General features: G+C 44.9%; 1 protein-coding gene across 1 annotated transcript in view; it reads left to right on the plus strand.

Moving 5' to 3' along the window:
- The window catches only part of LOC126354798 (neprilysin-1-like), a 518824-nt gene that overhangs the window by 450651 nt on the left and 48496 nt on the right, over positions 1-19677 (plus strand). The window contains exons 8-9 of the mRNA XM_050004711.1: positions 4984-5200; positions 13764-13946. Of these exons, the coding sequence (XP_049860668.1) occupies positions 4984-5200; positions 13764-13946 (400 nt within the window). The remainder of the gene's footprint in view (positions 1-4983; positions 5201-13763; positions 13947-19677) is intronic.

Consider the following 19677-nt stretch of genomic DNA (forward strand, 5'->3'; position numbering starts at 1 on the left):
CCAATAGGCACTGATGGAATTTAAGTCTGGATAACGGGCAGGCTAGTACATCCGCCGAATATCCTCTCGTTCCAAATTCTCCTCCACCTGCGCTGTTCGATGCGGACGCCCATATTTGAACGTAAAAATGAACTCATGTCCAAATGCATCAATGAAAAGACGTCGATGGTGAATGGGTACTGTATCACAATGACGAAACTAGTGAGATTTGGAGGTCAGTAAGCTCATGCATCATTATGTCTCCTCGCCACACCTTAACACCTGTACCACGAAAACAGTTATGTCCGACATAAATGGACGCACCCTCATATAACGATAAGTGACACGTGTAATCCACCAAGGAACACTGTCAAACATGAACCTTGCCGCCAGCAAGGGAGCACGTTACAGAGCACGGATTGCCGTCTGTTGTGATCACATACCCTATTAAGAAGTCCCATCTTTTGTAATGTCCATGGGACCATCATGAATCGCGGTGACTTCGGTGTGATTAATGTCTTTCAATGAAATTCTCATTACCGTTCGTATCATTGCTTCTTTTCATCCTCTTACTTTATTGTAGCTGGTCTTTCTAGGTATCGTCCAAGCTTTCCGAGCTATATCACTTGACTGACAGTAATCGATAATACGAAAGTTACCTTCGACGTTATTTTGACACCAGTGTATTTGGGGTGGCATATCTTAGCTTTCTCGCTCTATATATAATGGCGATTAGTATACAGACTGATACAAAAGTCATGTCCCATAGGACAAATATAGTGAGGGAAAACTCCACTGACAAACTTTCATAGGTAGTTGGACCAAACCAAGAGAAAAATGTCTAGTAAACATGGGCTCTAAAATTCACACCTTACGAGCTATGAGCACTTGTTCATCTTCCGTTCTGCGAAATAAATGTCATCTAGTGAACAAGTGCTGACAGCTATGAATTTATGTACTTAAGAACCTTGTTTACTGGACATTTTTTCTTGGTTTGGCCCGTACTAGCACCTCTAAAAATATGGTAAGCAAAGATCTTGCAATAGAAGAGATTCGTTTCACAGTATTGAAGATGAATAAGTTCTCGTAACTCTCAAGGTATACATTTTAGACTCCATGTTTACTAGGCATGTTTTCTTGTTTTGGTCCATACTACCATAATGGAGTTCTGGTTCATCCTGTCTGTTCTACGGGACATGACTGTTGAATCACCCTGTATACTCTGAAGTGACAAAAGTCATGAGATACCTCCAAATATCGTCTCGAACTTCGTTTCGCCCGGCGTATTGCTGAAACTCGACGTGGCATAGGCTCAGGTCGCCGGTAGAAATATTGAGCCATGCTGCCTCCAGAGCCTTCCGTAATTGCGGAAGTGCTGCCGGTGCAGGATATTGTGCACGAACTGGTGGTGGTGGTGGTGGTTAGTGTTTAACGACCCGTCGACAACGAGGTCATTAGAGGCGGAGCGCAAGCTCGGGTGAGGGAAGGATGGGGAAGGAAATCGGCCGTGCCCTTTCAAAGGAACCATCCCGGCATTTGCCTGAAGCGATTTAGGGAAATCACGGAAAACCTAAATCAGGATGGCCAGAGACGGGATTGAACCGTCGTCCTCCCGAATGCGAGTCCAGTGTGCTAACCACTGCGCCACCTCGCTCGGTGTGCACGAACTGGCTTCTCCACGAAGTCCCATAGATGTTCTATGGGATTCATGTCGGACGATCTGGATGGCCAAATCATTCGCTCGTATTGTCGCGAATGTTGTTCAGATAAATCGCAAACAACTGTGACCCTGTGACATGGCACATTGTCACCTATAAAAATTCTATTAAGTCCGTGAATGACTGCAAATGGTCTCCAAGTAGCCGAACATAATTATTTATCGTCAATGATTGGTTGCGTTGAACCGTAAGAGACAATCCATTCCATGTAAAGACGGCCCACACCATTATGGAGCTACCACCAACTTGCACAATGCCTAGTTGACAAATTGGGTCCACGGCTTCGCGGCGCCGGCGCCGCACTCGAATGCTACTATCAGCTACCAACTGAAATCGTATCTCATCTGAGCAGGCCATGGTTTTCCACTCGTCTAGAATCCAACCAATATGATCACGAGCCCAGGAGAGGCACTGCAGGTGTGTCGTGCTGTTAGCAAAGGCACTCGCTTAAGTCGTCTGCTGCCACAACATATTCACACCACATTTCGCCGCACTGTCCTAACGGATACGTCCGCTGTATGCCCCACATTGATTTCTGTGTTTTTTCCTCGCAGTGTTGCTTGTCTGTTAGCAGTGATAACTGTCCGCAAACGCCGCTCCCCTCGATCGTCAAGTAAAGGCCGTCAGACACTGCATTGTTCGTGGTGAGAGGTAATGCCTGAAATTATGTATTCTCGGCTCATTCTTGACTAACTATTTCCAAAATGGAATGTCCCACGCTTTCTACTTCGACTACCGCTCCGTGCTCACAGTCTGTTAATTTCCGCCGTGCGGCTATAATCACGTCAGAAACCTTTTCACACGAATCACGTGTGTACAAATGACGGCTCGTGCAATGCATTGCTCGTGTACGCGATGCCACTGCTGTCTGTATATGTGCATATCGCTGTCCCGTGACTTTAGTCACTTCAGTGTATATCATGTTGGAAACCTGTCTTCCTTCAGTAGCTTCGTCTCTCAGTCCCTCTTCGTTGCCGGTGGTGAGACGTTAGGCAGTTTCCGAAAAGAGGAAGCAGGAGAAATCACCGAATCTTTTTTCATTTCCAGACCGGCGACAGTGTTTTATCAAGATAACCAAACCATTACTGAAATACTACTTCATATCGTACATGTTCCCGTATACATAGCATTTGTCATGAATGTTGTTCGGTACGACAGACAGCCAGGCGTGATATGGTTTTACGCCGGCCGGTGAGGCCGAGCGGTTCTAGGCGCTACAGTCTGGAACTGCGCGACTGCTACGGTCGCAGGTTCGAATCGAGCCTCGGGCATGGATGTGTGTGATGTCCTTAGGTTAGTTAGGTTTAAGTAGTTCTAAGTTCTAGGGGACTGATGGCCTCAGAAGTTGAAACGTCCCTTAGAAATATTAATGCTGATAAACCTCTTCCATTATTTGCTTTTCAAACAGCTGAGCAAAACTGAACGTATTCAGACATTACTCTCTTTACTTATTCTATCAACACTAAACTGACACAATATTTTTAGCGCGACGCAATCTGACTTTTAATAATCCCTACAATAGAATCGCCCTGGCTAACAATAACCTATACCTTTCATGAATCACTTACCTCACAAAAATCTTTGTTACTCGAACTACTTGAATACAGCGAGCGCCAATACTGCCAGCTAAATAAAAGATTCTAACTACTGAAGGCACTAACTACTGATAGGCATAGTTAGCAAATGAAAGATTTTGATAGAGAATAAACCATGTATTTACCTTAATAGTATTCAAAATATATATCAGTTCATGACATCCAGTCTTACAAATTTACCGTCTCTGATGGACACACGTCCAGATCATCCGCTCTCAAAACTCTGCCATCTCTCTCCCCACATCCACCACTGCTGGAGGCTCACCACCAACTGCGCAACGCTACACGCTGTTAACAGCCAACTGCCCAACACTACAATGGCGAACAACAATGCAAACCAGCCACAGACTGCACACAGCACAGCTAGTGATTTTCATACAGAGCGCTACGTGGCGTTACCAATAAAAAAACCTGAACAGCCTACTTACATAGCCCCCATGCTCCCCACGAACAATTTTACAAATTGTTTTGGGTACTGGCCAATAACGATTTGAAATTTTTTTTCATAATTACAATAACAAAGAAATCAAATGCACACACTTATTGATACAATGTTGGCCAAAAGCTATAATTTTCTCACAGTCCATAAAGACAGTCCTGATCGGACATCAGGGTAAAATTGCCGTTTTTTTCTCAAAGTCTGAGTAGTATAAGAAAATGCAGACGGAAGTAGTGGATTTCCATACAGCCTTGATGAAGTTGTGTTGTCCTTCCAACGGAAAGACAGTGCTGACTCTTGACATGCAGACAGGTAATGGGCCACAACAGAGCAAACCCACAGCACAGTCAGTCGAAGTTTTGTAGAATATTGGTAAGTAGGTCATCACAGAACAGACCCACTGTAGCCCTGGTAGAGATTATGGTATTGGTGGGCCACCAGCGGTGCAGACCCACTACAGTCCTTGTAGAAATAGTGGTATTGGTGGGTTATCAAAGGTGCAGACCCACTGCAGTCCTTGTAGAGACGGCCAGCAGCCATCTGTTGCGACTACAGCCTACTTACAAAGTTAAGTCCCATAGTGCTCAGAGCCATTTGAACCATTTTGATATGATTTTCTTGACACCGACCTACATAGGGAGAAACGATCACCGCTATAAAATAAGGGAAATCAGAGGTCGTATGGAAAGATATAGGTATTCATTCTTACCGCGCCCTATACGAGATTTCTCGCTTCCCACGCCCGGATTCCCAGGTTCGATTCCCTGTGGGGTCAGGGATTTTCTCTGCCTCGTGATGACTGTGTGTTGTGTGATGTCCTTAGGTTAGTTAGGTTTAAGTAGTTCACAGTTCTAGGGGACTGCTGACCATATATGTTAAGTCTCATAGTGCTCAGAGCCATTTGAACCTATACGAGATTGCAATAATAGAGAAGTGTGAAGGTGGTTCGATGAGCCCTCTGCCAGACCCTTAAATGTGAGATGAAGAGTATCCATGTATATGTAGATGTAGATGATGAAGGTTTCTCGGGTCTCCAGCCGGGTGGTAGCGTTGATATCTCGCGACGTTTCGGGAAGTGTCATACTACCCATCTTCTGGCGAAGATGGGTGGTATGACACTTCCCGAAATTTCGCAAGGTATCAACGCTACCACCCGGCTGGAGACCCGAGAAACCTTCACCAATAGTTTACTGCTGGAAAGCCTACAGTGACATGTAGCTGTAGATGTGGAGGTTTGTGTTGCGGTGCGCAGGGTGATCCACAACTACGTGCTGTGGCGCCTGGTGATGGACATCATGCCGCACATGATCGACGACTACCAGCAGAAGCGCGTCGAGTTCCGCAAGATCCTGCTGGGCATCCTGAGCGAGCGCAACCGCTGGAGCCAGTGCGTCGAGTGGACCAACAAGAAGCTCGGCATGGCCGTCGGCGCGCTCTTCATCCGGGACAACTTCAACCACGAGAGCAAGGTCTGAGGCTTGTAACACCTCGGTTCAGGTTACAGTGGTAAAAGCTCTGGAAAGAATAATTTAAAATTAAGAATGGGATTTTTAGAGTGGGAAAATAGTGTAGAATCAGAGTTCGGTAATTGCAGACCAAAATTATAGTATATCAGCAAGTAGTTTAACGTTTAAGTACAGCAAAACCACGGAAGCTCCGTAATGGAGAAGGCAGTGACGTTAAACTCTTGTCATGAAAAATCTATAAAAATGCCTGATCGTCATTATTGCCGCCTTCTTTCCTTGATTATTTCATTAAAGGGCGGAGAACCCGTGTCAGTCAGCGAGATATTTTTTTTCCTTTATTGTTATTTTTAAACCTGTGACAGGCAGGCCATCAGCGGCATAGTACGCCGCTCTTTGGCCACAGAGAACACAAAAGATACAAATGAAGACAATTAGAGAAAAATACGGCGGACATATAAACGGAGACATACACTTTTAAAATACATGGAGCCGTTCACGGGCCTAGAGTCCAAGATAAAATTTGTTCAGACACTTGGACACACACAGAGACCAAAATTGTCACATGCGAACGTGCAAAAAACGAATAACACTGTACCACTTGAACAAGAATGATGGCACACGCAGAAACACGAGGCGTTGATATCTGGAGCGCGAATGTTCACTAATTGTGTATGAGTCTGGGGACCTGCCAAGAGAGGAGGGCTAGGGGTGGGAGAGGGAGAGGGGAGAGCAGAGGTGCCACGGGCAGGGCAGATAGGGGGGAGGGAGGAAGTGAGGAAGGGGGAGGGGAAGCCCGGGGGAAGAGGAGTGGAGGAAGGGGGGAACGGGGGAGAAGGGAGGGAGGGTGTCCAAAGGAAAAGACACAGGAAGTGGGAGGGGAGGATCAAAGTTAATAGGAGGGGTAGATGGAGGGGAGGAGGACATCATCAGGGAGGGGGAGCTGGCAGAAGACACCTTGGGACAGGGTAAGGAGGGTGGAGAGATGGAGACCAGGTGGGACGTGGGAAAACAGGTGCGGCAGCGAGCGGGGGTGGGAGAGGATGGGTGATACAAGCGGGTGAGGAAAATCGAGTTTGCGGGAGGTGTACAGGATCCGTATCCTCAAGACAATAATTAGATTGTACTTTATTGTGTTAAGATTCACTATAAACTGTTGGGATATTACAGAGATTAAAAGTGATGTAGTCTCTGACTGTTGGTAGCAACGGAGTATTAAGGGGATTTTAGGACTTCAGTGCTAGATTGGAACTTTACGGACATATAGACGACAGCAACTCAAATTATCTGCTGATACGAGTGAATTCAGAGGTACCAGTATACAAATATTAACGTGTGGACTTTTGAAAGCGTCGTGTGCCGTTAGTTGCGTATCTAGAGAAAGTGAAATACAAGAGTGTTGTACTTATTTCATTTACCTAGTACTAATCAGTGAAGGTTTTACGGAACCAAAGCTATTCAGCAGTAAGTCATCTCCATCTAGCGGAAAGCGTAGGCATTAACTAACACGCTAACTGAAGTGAACGTTTACGTGTTTTACGGACTGCTTGATATGAACTTATGTGACTCTTTGACGTCCCCACTCCCTCCGAAAAGGGCCGCAGGCTGTCTTAATTATAAAAGGGGAGAGTTTTAGCTGGGCAAATTACTAAATAAAAGCGATATTTAGAAGACTCGCAGTTAAACCAAAACACAAGGGTGGCACCTCATCGGAGAGTCGTCGCTGTAACGTCGGGAAGTAAAGCCGGAAAACCTACCGACGATACGTATCTACAAGCAGACGTCGACGTGGAGTACCTAAAGAGGGAACCAAAAGAGAGTTGGGGATGCTTCAAGCTCTGTGGCGCATGTGCTTCCACAAACTTTTAAAGTTGTAAGAGTGGACTTCAGGAAATTAGGCAGTATCGTGACGCCCTTGTAGGTACAGGGAATAACAAAATAAATCTGTTATTGATAATACCTCATTTATTACATAGTATTTCAACATGTTTATTGATATTAGAGTTTATTAATATTAGAGTTTAACAGCAATGAAAAGTTGTCTACAAAACGTTAAATTACTCACAGTTGTAAATATGGAAAACCATCGTCTGTATAATGGAATGACAATGAAAATATGTGCCGGTCCGGGAATCGAAGCCGGATTTCCCGCTTATCGCGAGCGGTCGCCTGATCATGTGGCTATCTGTGCACGACTCATGGCCTCACCCAAACTTCCATTCGTCGTCAGCCGTGTGTGTGCAACCTGTACGCTTACATCAATTACGAGGGTCACTCCAAAAGAAATGCACACTATTTTTGTAAAACTAAAGCTTCATTCTTCATGTGTGAAAGTTTTGGGCAACGGCCTTGCCGCAGCTGATACACCAGTTCCCGTGAGATCACCGAAGTTAAGCGCTGCCGGGCGTGGTCCATATTTGGATGGGTCACCATCCAGGCCGCCATGGGCTGTTGCCATTTTTGGGGGTGCACTCAGCCTCGTGATGCCAATTGAGGAGCTACTCGACCGAATAGTTGCTGATCCCACGCCCTCCTATCCGTATCCTCCACTGAGGATGACACGGCGGTAGGCCACTCGTGGCCTGATGACGGAGTTCTTAAGTGCTTTATGTGTGAAAGTTTCACAGGGTGTAGATACATCCTTCCCGCTTGTTTTCAAACTTAGTTCAACCTGTTCCCGTGAATAGCGCCGTCACAGCATGTCTTCAAGATGGCTGCTACATTTCACGTTCGTCAGAAGCAACGTGTTGTCATAGAATTCCTGTGCTGTGAAAACGAGACAGTGGGAAACATCCAAAAGAGGTTGAAAAAGGTGTATGGAGATGCTGCTGTCGATCGCAGTACAGTTAATCGGTGGGCAAGCAGGTTACGTGATGAAAGCGGGCACGGCAGTATTGAGGATTGTCCTCGCAGCGGCAGGCCTCGTACTGCACACACTCCAGACAAGATGCAGAGAGTTAACGAATTGGTGACTGCTGACAGATGCATCACAGTGAACGAATTGTCACGCTACGTTGGGACAGGAGAAGGAAGTGTTTACAGAATACTGAAAGTGTTCGCGTTTAAAAAGGTTTATGCCAGGTGGGTTCCCAGGATGTTGACAGTGGCTCACAAAGAAAAAAGAAAAACGGTATGCAGCGAACTTTAGGAACAGTACGAGAATGGTGGAGATGAATTTCTTGGAACAATTGTGACAGGTGATGAAACATGGCTTCATCATTTTTCACCAGAGACGAGGAGGCAATCAGTGGAGTGGCATCACACAAATTCACTAAAGAAAAAAAAAATCAATACTGCACCTTCTGCTGGAAAAGTTATGGCTACCGTGTTTTTCGATTCCGAGGGACTCTTGCTTGTGGACATCATGCCAAGTGGAACCACCATAAATTCTGATGCATATGTGACGACACTGGAGAAACTTCAAGCTCGACTGAATCGTGTTCGACCACATCGGCAAAAGCAGAATGTTTTGCTGTTGCACAACAATGCACGGCCACATGTCAGTCAAAAAACCGTGGAAGCGATCACAAAACTCGGATGGACAACACTGAAACACCTGCCTTACAGTCCTATCCTGGCTCCATGTGACCATCATCTCTTTGGGAAAGTGAAAGACTCTTCGTGGAACAAGGTTTGAAGATCATGACTTCATTGTGCACGCTGCCAAACAGTGGCTCCAACAGGTTGGTCCAGAAATTTACTGTGCGGGTATACAGGCGCTGCTTCCAAGATGGCGTAAGGCAGTTGAGAGGGATGCAAATTATGTGGAGAAATGAAAATATTGTTCCTAAAGGATGTATCTACACACTGTAAAACTTTCAAACATGTAGAGTAAAAGACGGATGTAAATAAAAATAGTGTGCATTTCTTTTGGAGTGACCCTCGTGTGTATATTCCTGCAAAGGGGAGACATTTTACTTGAAAGTCGCTTGCCCAAAGTCGGCGAATAAATGCATGTATGCATGTCCGAAGGAATATTGCATCTTAATTAGGGAACACACAGGCACTGCAATATCGTATTTATTCACCATACCGGGCAAGCGACTTTCGAGTAAAATGTCTCCCCCTGTATGGGAATGTACATAATGGATATATCAGTAAAGATTGTAGACACATGTGGAAGTTTGGGTCTAGCCGTGAGTCGTGTCCAGGTAGCCAAATGGTAAGACGACGTCTCGCGATAAGCGGGAAATGCGGGTTTGAGTCCTGGTGCGGCACAAATTTTCATTGCCGTCATTCCATTATACAGCTGATGGTTAACCATATTCCCAATTGCGAGTACATTTAATGTATTTCATAACGGCTGAAGTCGCCGCAGGGCCTGTTCCTTCGGATATGCATGCATGTCCAAACGAACATTGCATCGTATTTCGGAAGAACACAGGCTCTACAATATGGTAAAGTCTATAAAACAGTGTCTTAGAATTCGCAAATGTAAAAATTAAGTACTGTGGATATTTCTCTACTCACCCGTCTAGTCTCCTGTCGATGATGCCATAGACACGCTCAATCACTTCATTTGGTACGGCAGAGAATCCATGGCGAATGCACCCATTACATTCGTGTTTCGTTTACATACACCCTAGATCTGGGATCTCCCCAAAACACAAAACAAAACTCAAGTGTGCTTAGGTCTGAGGAATGTGGTGGCCAATCAGTTTTAACATTAACAGTTACGAGAGCATGGAATTTAACCTTCAATGAATTCATGTTGATGTTAGCTGTCTGATCAATTAAATTACCCTATCTTACTGGAATCACATCCGCTTGCTATTTGGGTGTCTTTTCTTGGTTCGAGTACCACAATTTTTTCAAATATTCCACCGAAACAGGTAAACCCCAATTACGCACTTCGCCAAAACTCCATGTCATACTGTCATTTTGTCAAGCAGACGTTCATGCACGCTTTTAAGGTTTTTATCTATCTGACTGTTAGCATAACCAGTTCAATGGACTCATCGTCACTTCAAGTGTTCGTTCTGAAAATATTACGAGTTTGAGGCTTTAGTTGCTTTACCACACGCGATTTATATAGATGAAAGTGTAAATATGAATATTCGTCTCCTTTGTACTCAGAGATATGCATATATGAACCGTATTTACGAGCTGGTTGGTTTTGACAAGCCAGTGCGGTGTGTCTTAGTCGCTAACAGTTTTCTTGTGTTCTGATTGACGATAGACGACCCGTTGACTTTGGTTTTGGAGCTGAACCTCTTTCTCTGAAGTAACACATCCATAAAAGATATTGTGTTACGGATGGGACACGCCTTCTTCGATTCACATTGAAATAGGGCTGTAATTGACGTTGAGCTGCAGCGCAAGAATCACCACTTTAGAAAAATGTTCCCACGATAAATGCACGGTACTTCGCTGGCACTGACCCTCAGCTATTGAACTGCATCACACAGGCATCAGTAAGATGCTATGCAGCAACGAATGTATTCTGTAATAAATAGATCTCACGCAGTGTGTGTAGAGAGATGAAAAGGTCCGATGTCGTTTGACGTCAGTTAAAGCGATCGGTCACTGGAATAGTTCACAGCTGCCAACTATCTATGATTACCTTTACAGAGTGAATTGAGGTAGGATGAGCTCATAATTGCAGCTGTGGAGAAAGCAGGTGCCAGATTGAGATTTATCGGGTTGATGAGCATTGAACGCTACAGTTGATAGGGGGATGGAGAGGCTGAAGAGTCGTTCTTCTGGTTTTTCAGGATGGGGTTGGGCTCTCCGAATTGTGGGCTGTGTGTTCGATGAATTGATGAGAGGTACAGGAGTCCGTCAGAGGAGTGAGGTGGCAGCACAAGACAGACGGCATACATGTAAAGTCGTTCATGTTCGTTCCAAAATGCTTGAAGAGCTACAGGTGTACGTCCTTGTCTGGTGGCGCAGCCTGGCGTCCGTCCACAGCGTCCGTCTTCCGCCGAGTGGTCAGGCGTCGATACCGCACACCACGACGGTGGCCTGCACGTTCTCATAACAAAACTGCATTGGGAATGCATTTAGCAGAAACCGGCCACACTGTAGGCAATATCGACAGCTTTGTGCGTATTCTACACAAGTCAGAGAAGGGTCGCGCTCTCGGCTCGTTGGACGAGTAAAGCAATTTTGTGCCTAACGCCCACTTTGCTTTGTACGTGGGGGGAAACTAGGCAGAGGAGGGGAAGATAAAAAAGGGGGGAAAGAAAGGAAAAGCAAAGGGTGGGGAGGCGCGAAAGGTGCCTTTGGAGGATGAGGACCCATAAGAGGGGTGGGGGGTGCTGGGTAGACTCGACCGGGAGTGGGGAAGGCAAAGGAAGGGAATACAAAAGGACTCGGGGGGAGGGGGGGGAGAAGGGAGGTAGGAAGAGGTTTGGAAGGGAGAAAACGTCCTACAATAACCAACTTTTTTTTTCCTTTATTGAATTTCAGTTCCCCCCCCCCCCCTCCCCCCACCACCCGAAGGAGGGCGGGCTGGCAGTATGCCGCTCTTCAGCCTACAGACTTTGTTTTAAAAAAGTGAAGATAATACATAATAAAAAAACAGGCGATAAAATTGAAGCCTTTAAGGGTAACATGGCGAAAAACAAATTGTGGAACTTAAAAAAGAACAAAGGGATGATGTTAATAAAAATACATACGAAGCAGACAGGTAAAATAATAGACAGACAATTAAAAAAACACGGAGACACTCTGGTTTCAGTTCGCAAAGGACATAAAATTCATACCCAGCTCCAGCATGGTTCCTGTTCGCAACACGGGAAGAGATGAAACACACTGAACATGCACTGGAACACAGCACTGAAATATGACATACCACAGTCGAGAGCATGTGGGAGGAAACTAGACAGATGAGGGGAAGACATAAAAGGGGGAAGGAGAGGAAAAGAAAAGGGGGGAGGGAGTCACGAAAGGAGCTGATGGAGGATGAGGACCCATAAGAGAGGTGGGGGGTGCTGGGTAGATGTGACAGGGAGTGGGGAAGGCAGAGGAGGGGAATACAAAAGGACTTGGGGGGGGAGAGAAGGGAGGTAGGGAGAGGTTTGGTGGGCAGAAAACAGGATGGAAGGGGGGAAGAGGGAGCCCAGGGAAAGGACGGAGGAAAGGAGGGGATGGGGTGGGGATCAGAGTTGATATGAGGGATAGATGGAGGGAGAGAGGGCATCATCCGGGAGGGGGAGTTGATAGAAACCATCTTGGGAAAGGAGATGAAGGGTGTAGAGATGGAGGGTTATAACAAACTATTTATGTTTTCTTTATTGTATTTCAATTCCCCATCAGGGCGGGCTGGCAGCGGCATATGCGCTGCTCTTCAGCCGAAAGACATAGAACAAACAATAGAAGACATTTAAAAATATACAAAGGAGAGAATATAGTGAACACAGATATAAAAAAGGGGGAACATCATGGAAGGCAATAGACAAAAAAAGTGGCGACTGTAAAATGGAGAGAAGAAACTGTTTAAAAGTAGCACACACAAAATCCACACACTGAGAAAATTAAAAGAACAAAAAGGCACAGTATGACTGGAGCATAAAAAGTATCGACGGATGGCGTAGCACATAACAAACACTGACTGCGATCCTCAAGGCAGTATACAATCAAAATCACACCTCTTGACGCACAGGAGAAATAGCACTAAACACAAAACTGACGTTGCACACTGACGATGATCAAAGCGGAGGATTTGCCAGGGGCAAGGAGATGAGGGAGACCGGAAGAAGGGAGGGAGGGAGGGAGGGACCAACTAATGCCTCACTTATTTATACCTAGCCTTACTTGATGATGTATCTGGAGAACAGTAGGCATTTGCCCTACTCCCATACATTAGTCGCTCTATTCCTGTAACTGATTATGTCCTACCTATTCATGGAATATATAACGAGACTATATATTTTTATTCATTGACTGTTAATATATTGTTTAAACGTTTCCTGTAGGAGACATTCCACGTTGTATGTAAAGCGCCCTAGTGGCTAAGTTCTTAAGATCAGTAGCCAGTTGCAATAATGACTGCGTGGACTACGTCGCCTATTCCACACCATATTTTAGATCTATGTGACGATACCGTGCTGATTATATTTATATGTTTTCACGATGCCATTATGACCTTACCACCTTAGGACTGGTGTAAAAAAGGTATGTTTTACCGTGTTTGATCTGTACATTTCCCTGGTTGTATGATAGTATAATGTGATACGTAATGCTGTATTATGTTTTAAGGACACACTATTCGCTACGTGTATGTATTTGTATATTGTAGATCTGAGGATGGTCATTACTGACTGAAACCAGTCATCATCTAAAGAATTGATATTGTGATCAAAGACTGGAATAAAAAAACATTTGACAGTATTGGATCACTGTTTGTATGCGCGACTATGTCGCGGTTGGTGAAAAACCTACGGATGATTCAGGATCCAAACATAACACATTGTGTGCTACATCTGTACATTACAGCAAGTTTGTTGAAATATCTAGTCTTGGTTTTGATCCTAGAATCATCACCCTACCCCTACCCTCTCCACACTCAATTGCAAGTATAAACGCACGGGCCACTTACGCCGCAGCTGCCTTGCGCTGTGCACAGGAGACGGCGCTGGAGATGATCCACACGATCCGAGAGGCGTTCAACGAGCTGCTGGCCGAGAACCACTGGATGGACGACGAGACGCGAGCCGTCGCCAAGGAGAAGGCGGACGCCATGAACGAGCGCATCGGCTACCCGGAGCTGCTCACAGACCCCGACGAGCTCAGCAAGGAGTACGTCATGGTGAGTGCACACCGCCAGTCGTCACAATTATAGCAGCCACTCTGGTGCTGCTCATATCGATTCCCCATGGTCTTATTATAATAATAATCACCATCACCAATTCCGCATGCACTTGTGAGACAACGAGCGCGTTTAGGTGCCCTGAAAGTATTCTAAGTTCGGAGTTGGCTTGTTCGCGGCCGCGTGGTGCCGAACATCGACCGGAGCAAGAGGGGCACCGCGTGGTCCAGGCCGACCGCGTGGCTGGGAATTCTATGTTGACGCTGGGTCGAGGACTGTGCTTTGTGTCGATGAAGGAGATTTGTACGCCGGGAGTGCCAAAGATGGCGGACTTTGTGAAACCATAATAGCAGCCATTTCACAGCTCATGTAGAAATTACACTACTGGCCATTAAAATTGCTACACCACGAAGAAATGCAGGTGATAAACGGGTATTCATTGGACAAATATATTGTACTAGAACTGACACGTGATTACATTTTCACGCAATTTGGGTGCATAGATCCTGAGACATCAGGACCCAGAACAACCACCTCTAGCCGTAATAACGGCCTTGATACGCCTGGGCATTGAGTCAAACAGAGCTTGGATGGCATGTACATGTACAGCTGCCCATGCAGCTTCAACACGATACCACAGTTCATCAAGAGTAGTGACTGGCTTATTGTGAAAAGACAGTTGCTCAGCCACCATTGACCAGGCGTTTTTAATTGGTGAGAGATCTGGAGAATGTGCTGGCCAGGGCAGCAGTCGAACATTTTCTGTATCCAGAAAGGCCCGTACAGGACCTGCAACATGTGGTCGTGCATTATCCAGCTGAAATGTAGGGTTTCGCAGGGATCGAATGAAGGGTAGAGCCACTGGTCGTAACACATCTGAAATGTAACGTCCACTGTTCAAACTGCCGTCATTGAGAACAAGAGGTGACCGAGACGTGTAGCCAATGGTACCCCATACCATCACGCCGGGTGATACGCCAGTATGGCGATGACGAATACACGCTTCCAATGTGCGTTCACCTCTATGTCGCCAAACACGGATGCGACCATCGTGATGCTGTAAACAGAACCTGGATTCATCCGAAAAAATGACGTTTTGTCATTCGTGCACCCAGGTTCGTCGTGAAGTACACCATCGCAGGCGCTCCTATCTGTGATGCAGCGTCAAGGGTAACTGCAGCCATCGTCTCCGAGCTGATAGTCCATGCCGCTGCAAACGTCGTTGAACTGTTCGTGCAGATTGTTGTTGTCTTCCAAATTTCCCCATTAGTTGACTCAGGGATCGAGACGTGGCTGCATGACCCGTTACAGCCATGCGGATAAGATGCCCGTCATCTCGACTGCTAGTGATACGAGGCCGTTGGGATCCAGCACGGCGTTCCGTATTACCCTCCTGAACCTACCGATTCCATATTCTGCTAACATTGGATCTCGACCAACGCGAGCAGCAATGTCGCGATACGATAAACCACAATCGCGATAGGCTACAATCCGACCTTTATCAAATTCGGAAACGTGATGGTACGCATTTCTCCTCCTTACACGAGGCATCACAACAACGTTTCACCAGGCGATGCCGGTCAACTGCTGTTTGTGTATGAGAAATCGGTTGGAAACTTTCCTCATGTCAGCACGTTGTAGGTGTCGCCACCGGCGACAATCTTGTGTGAATGCTCTGGAAAGCTAATCATTTGCATATCACAGCATCTTCTTCCCGTCGGTTAAATTTTGCGTCTGTAGCACGTCATCTTCGTGGTGTAGCAATTCTAATGGCCAGTAGTGTAATAATAGCCAGAGTAATCCTGATACCTTAAAAAGAAACATGTACATTACATGATTTGCACGATGATTCTGTTGGTGTAATCAGATTTTCAATATCTTTACTAGTTTAAAGTTTAGTATCTGACTGTAAATTATACAAGTAACGAATTTGCGAAATCTAAACGGTTCATCCGATTTTGTCGATCGACGTGTCTTTAGAAAGCTATTACTGTAAACCTAAATTCGTATGAATTACAGATATGTACCTTGAATAGTACATGAGTTATTGGAGGTCAAAGTGGCCGATTATTGTTGATCGCGTCAGACCATATAGTACTCCACAGTTACCAGCGTGCTTATAAATATATTTATTCGTCTATGTCTTGGCTGATAACTCGTGAAGATTTCACCAGGGAAATGGGTCTTAAAAGACTGCGGTCCAGTACCGCTCCACTCTTCCACTTTCGTTGCAATCACAACAGCGTCTTTTACTCTTGTTTGTTTTCCTCTCTCTTCTAGTAATTCCTAGTATGTGTTTCTCCGTTTGCACACTGAATAGTCCTTAGCTTTTCAAAATATTTTTCGAATTAAAACTCCACCTCTTAACCGATGTAAGTCAAAACTGGTAATACACACAGAATGTAAACTTTCCGTTCCAGACACAGTGGAATTTTCGTTTCTATATGCCTTCACAAAAGAAGACGAAGTAAATATTCCAGAATTCAAATCGAGAACAGCTGCCAACATGAATAACCTAGACGTAAATATCCTCGGAGTAGTGAAGCAACTTAAATCCCTTAATAAAAGCAAGTCTTCTGGTCCAGACTGTATACCAATTAGGTCCCTTTCTGAGTATGCTGATGCATTAGGTTCATACTTAACAATCATATACAACCGTTCGTTCAACGAAAGACCTGACCCAAAGAATGGAAAGTTGCACAGGTCACACCAATACTCAACAAAGGTAGTACGATTAATCCACTGAATTACAGGCCCATACCATTAACGTCGATATGCAGCAGGATTTCAGATCATGTATTGTGTTCAAACATTATGAGTTACCTCGAAGAAAACGTCTATCGACACACAGTCAACATGGGTTTAGAAAACATCGTTCCCGTGAAACACAACTAGCTCTTTATGCACATGAAGTGTTGAGTGATATTGACAAGGGATTTCAGATCGATTCCGTACTTCTGGATTTCCTGAAAGCATCTGACATTGTAGCACACAAGAGGCTTGTAGTGAAATTGCGTGCTTATGGAATATCTTCTCAGTTATGTGGCCGGATTTATGATTTCCTGTCAGAGAGGAAACAGTTCGCAGTAATTGACGGAAAGTCATCTAGTAAAACCAAAGTGATTTCTGGCGTTCCCCAAGGTAGTTTTAAAGGCCCTTTACTGTTCCTTATCTATATAAACGATTTAGGAGACAATATGAGCAGCAGTCTTAGGTTGTTTGCAGATGACGCTGTCGTTTATCGACTAATAAAGTCATCAGACGATCAAAACAAATTTGCAAAACCGATTTCGAAAAGATATATGAATGATGCGAAAGTTAACAGTTGACCCTAAATAACGAAAAGTGCGAGGTCATGTGCATGAGTGCTAAAAGGAATTCGTTGAACTTCGGTTACACGATAAATCAGTCTAATCTAAAAGCCATAAATTCAACTAATTACGTAGCTATTACAATAACGAACAACTTAAATTGGAAGGAACACATAGAAAATGTCGTGGGGAAGTCTAACAAAAGACTACGTTTTTTTGGCAGGACAATTAGGAAATGTAATAGGTCTACTGAGGAGACTGCCTACACTACGCTTGTCCGTCCTCTTTTAGAATACTGCTGCGCAGCGTGGGATCCTTACCAGATTGGACTGACGAAGCACATCGAAAAAGTTCAAAGATGGGCAGCACGTTTTGTATTATCTCGAAATATGGGAGAGAGTATCTCTGAAATGCTACAGGGTTTGAGGTTGACATCATTACACCAAAGGTGTTTTTATTGCGACGGAATCTTCTCACGAAATTCCAATCACCAGCTATCTCCTCCGAATGCGAAAATATTTTGTTGACACCGACCTACATAGGGAGGACCGATCACCACGATAAAATAAGGGAAATCAGAGCTCGTACGGAAAGATATAGGTGTTCGTTCTTTCCGCGCGCTATACGAGATTCATAGAGAATTGTGAAGGTGATTCGATGAACCCTCTGCCAGGCATTTAAATGTGATTTGCAGAGTATCCATGTAGATGTAGATAGCTCCGTTTAGTTAACCGAAAATATTTCAGCACTTTTTACTCTTCCGTTTATTTCTATTGTTTCCCAATCGCTGTTTTCAGGTAGCCTAAATACAAACACTGAGTACAAATGTTATCGTTTCCTTACACTCTCGTATTTACTCAGACTTCTCGCCAGTTGCATTTGAGCGGCGCTAGTAAATTCACTATGAGGATACAATTCAGTTTTGCTTCAAATACACACTGTAACGGTGGTGAGCGTTAGTTGCCTCTGGGACTGGACGTGGTAAATTGATGTTAGTCAAGAATGCGAGTAAGGCGATAAAGACGCCATTGTCAACAGCTCACTGAGTTTGAAGGAGGTCGTGTAACAGCTCTGCCAGAAGCTGGATATTCCTTCCGCGGTACTGCAGAAAGGCTTGGCAGACATGTTGCCACTGTACATGAATACAGGCAACAGTGGTCACGAGAATGTAAGGTTGCAAGTAGTCCTGGCTCCGGATGGACAAACATGGCACTACCGACAGGGAAGACCATCGTCTACATCTACATCTACATCTACCTGATTACTCTGCTATTCACAAAAAAGTGCTTGGCAGAAGGTTCAATTAACCACCTTCAAGCTGTCTCTCTACCGTTCCACTCTCGAACGGCACGCGGGAAAACGAGCACTTAAATCTTTATGTGCGAGCCCTGTTTTCTCTTATTTTATCGTGATGATCATTCCTCCCTATGTAGGTGGGTGCCAACAGAATGTTTTCGCAATCGGAGGAGAAAACTGGTGATTGAAATTTCATGAGCAGATCCCGCAGCAACGAAAAACGCCATTGTTTTAATGATTGTCAATCCAAATCACGTATCATGTCTGTGACACTATCTCCCCTATTTCGCGATAATACAAAACGAGTTGCCCTCCTTTGTACTTTTTCGATGTCATCCGTGAGTACCACCTGATGCGGATCCCACACCGCACGGCAATACTCCAGAATAGGGCGGACAAGCGTGGTGTAAGCAGTCTCTTTGGTAGACGTGTTGCAACTTCTAAGTGTTCTGCCAATGAATCGCAGTCTTTGGTTTGCTCTACCCACAATATTATCTATGTGATCGGTCCAGTTTAGGTTAATTGTAATTGTAATCCCTAAGTATTTAGCTGAGTTTACAGCCTTCAGATTTGTGTGACTTATCGCGTAATCGAAATGTAGCTGATTCCTTTTAGTACTCATGCGAATATCTTCACACTTTCCTTTATTCAGGTTCGATTGTCACTTTTCGCACCATATAGAAATCTTATCTCAATCATTTTGCAAGTCATTTTGATCATGTGATGACTTTACAAGACGGTAAATGACAGCATCATCTGCAAACAATCTAAGGCGGCTACTGAGATTGTCACCTATGTCGTTAATATACACTCCGGGAAATTGAAATAAGAACACCGTGAATTCATTGTCACAGGAATGGGAAACTTTATTGACACATTCCTTGTGTACGATACATCACATGATCACACTGACAGAACCACAGGCACATAGACACAGGCAACAGAGCATGCACAATGTAGTACAGTGTATATCCACCTTTCGCAGCAATGCAGGCTGCTATTCTCCCATGGAGACGATCGTAGAGATGCTGGATGTAGTCCTGTGGAACGGCTTGCCATGCCATTTCCACCTGGCGCCTCAGTTGGACCAGCGTTCGTGCTGGACGTGCAGACCGCGTGAGACG

Source organism: Schistocerca gregaria, chromosome 3 (assembly GCF_023897955.1).
Source record: "Schistocerca gregaria isolate iqSchGreg1 chromosome 3, iqSchGreg1.2, whole genome shotgun sequence".
Taxonomy (NCBI): domain Eukaryota; kingdom Metazoa; phylum Arthropoda; class Insecta; order Orthoptera; family Acrididae; genus Schistocerca; species Schistocerca gregaria.